At 42.8% G+C, this 2,164-nt stretch overlaps 1 protein-coding gene across 7 annotated transcripts in view; it reads right to left on the bottom strand.

The window, feature by feature from the left end:
- Positions 1–163: 163 nt before the first annotated feature.
- SNX14 (sorting nexin 14) overlaps positions 164–2,164 on the bottom strand; it is a 46,461-nt gene continuing 44,460 nt past the window's right edge. For all 7 annotated transcript variants that reach the window (XM_069011213.1, XM_069011210.1, XM_069011206.1 and 4 more), the window contains one exon: positions 164–343. In XM_069011213.1, the coding sequence (XP_068867314.1) occupies positions 305–343 (39 nt within the window). In that variant the 3' untranslated portion in view covers positions 164–304. The remainder of the gene's footprint in view (positions 344–2,164) is intronic.

Genomic DNA, 2,164 nt, shown 5'->3' with positions numbered 1-2,164 from the left:
TCCAGCACAGCCTAAGTTGGCTGATCACCCAGCTGTCTTTTTTGATGTCATCCTGTAATTTCATACACTGAGAGATCGTGGTGAAATTAATTTGACTTTTACTGATAACAGCTAAAACAAATTTTAAATAAAATGTATAGATATTTTATTTACCTGCAATAGGTATTAAATTTTATTGTCTTTATTGCATAAAGGTGTTTTTTGAACTTAAATTTTATGTTATTTACAACAAAATATACAAGGCAATGTTAAAATGTCACATGTCCATTACAAGAGTGCACAGCAGATCCTAATGGGTGTCCACTCACATCCAGCTTGACACAGAGCTTGCTTCCTTTGGACCCTGTCAAACAGGAAGAAGGGGAAATTTACTTATTAAGTTCGAAAATGTGTATTTACATAGAAATGACTGAACTGAGCTGCAATGATTAATGGTGTCTGGAAACATCCACTTGAAACCAGAGTCAAGAGAAAGGAAGGCTACTGGGTTTAACACTATTTTTCAAAATAGGTTGTTTCTTTTTTCTCTAAAAGTTCTCACCTCCCCCATTCCTAACTGCTAAATACAGTTTTCTTAACACAGCAATTTTCTGCTCTGGAAATGGTACTCCAGAGATATTTTTTCAATTGGATTTCTTTCCTTCCTCTGCTAGGAATGCTTCTTCCCTTTCAGATGTCCCTTTTCCTTGTATCCTGTCTACAGACTCCCAAGGGTCTGGCTGTACACTATCTCAGAGGAGTTTTTCAGCTCTTGGAGCTTGATGCTGCCATCAAACACAGCACACATCAAGTGATCCAGCGTATATCCGCACTGATATGTGTGGCAGGAAATACCTTCAAGATCTCAAGAGTGGGAAGCAGACAGACACCCTCACTAAGGAAAATTTTCCCATTTCTCCCATCATTGTTTCCCCTGCCAAAGGAGCAGTGCTCAAAACAAAACTTCTGGGATGTTCAGTTTCCCCTTTAAAAGCTGACTGGCCTGAAATATTTTTCCATTCTTCACTGTAACTACAAAAACATTTTGGTATGAAGCAACTCAAAAAGGACCAGTCTCTGCTGAACAAAGAAAACAGGCATTGGGTTGATTCCCCCAATACAATGGAGAGCTAAGTAAGAACCAGTCATTACTTTTAAACTTCCCCCCTGCAGTTGTTAGAAGAAACAATTCCCTTTCCAAGTGGCTTCACAATCTGTTTGCAGTGATTTTGGGAAAATGTTTTTAGGGCTCTGGATGAAAACCACTGCCACCTCTCCACCCACACCCTCTCCACCTTGCATTTCCCCTCTTAGTCCTAGTACACTGACAACCAGGTCCCACTGCCAAACATCAGAGATGCAGCACTTTGTTCTGTATTGCCCTCAGTACATCCAAAATAAGGAAATAGCTCAAGTTCCCAGCTGAAGTATTTATCTTCCTTTCCCGTACTGAAATCTAGGCTGGAGATTCTCTAGCTCTGTCCCCATCAGCTTCAGGCACAGGGGACAGGGGGAGCCCACCCCTCACCTATGCCCTTTCACCAGGAGCAAAGGTGGCACTAGAGGTTCCTCCTCAGCAAGTGGCTATGAAACAGTGCAGAGCAGCTGGGTAGTGTCACGGTCACACAGGAAAAAAGAATGGCTTACGAAGCAGAAAACATGATATTTATTTACATTAATCTTCCCTTGATTTGTTTTTGAAGAAAAAATATTTTATGCCATTAAATATGCGGAGTTATGAAATCACAACATGGTTGGGGTTGGAAGGTACCTCCAGAGGTCACCTGGTCTAGACCTCAAGCAGAGCTGCCTAGAGATGCTCAGGATCATGTCCAGACAGCTTTTAAGTATCTCCAAGGATGAGCATTCCACAGCATCCCTGGGCAACCTGTGACAGTGCTTGGTCACCCTCACAGTGAGGTGTTTCTTGATGTTCAGAGGGAACCCCTGGTGTTTCAGTTTGTGCCTGTTGCCTCTGGTGCTGTTAGTGGGCACCACTGGTTCTGGCCTCTTTGCACCATCCCCTCAGGTGTTTACATAGATCAGTAAGACACTCTGAGCCTTCTCTTCCCCAGGCTGAACAGTCCTGCTCTCTAGCCTCTTCTCATAGGAGATATGTTCCAGTTCCTTCATCATCCCTGTGGCTCTCCACTGGATTCATTCCCATATGTCCACGTCTCTCTTG

The sequence above is a fragment of the Aphelocoma coerulescens genome, chromosome 3, assembly GCF_041296385.1.
Source record: "Aphelocoma coerulescens isolate FSJ_1873_10779 chromosome 3, UR_Acoe_1.0, whole genome shotgun sequence".
NCBI classification, from domain to species: Eukaryota; Metazoa; Chordata; class Aves; order Passeriformes; family Corvidae; genus Aphelocoma; species Aphelocoma coerulescens.
The sequence above is the reverse complement of the archived record's forward strand: the minus strand, read 5'-3'. Positions and strand labels throughout refer to the sequence as shown.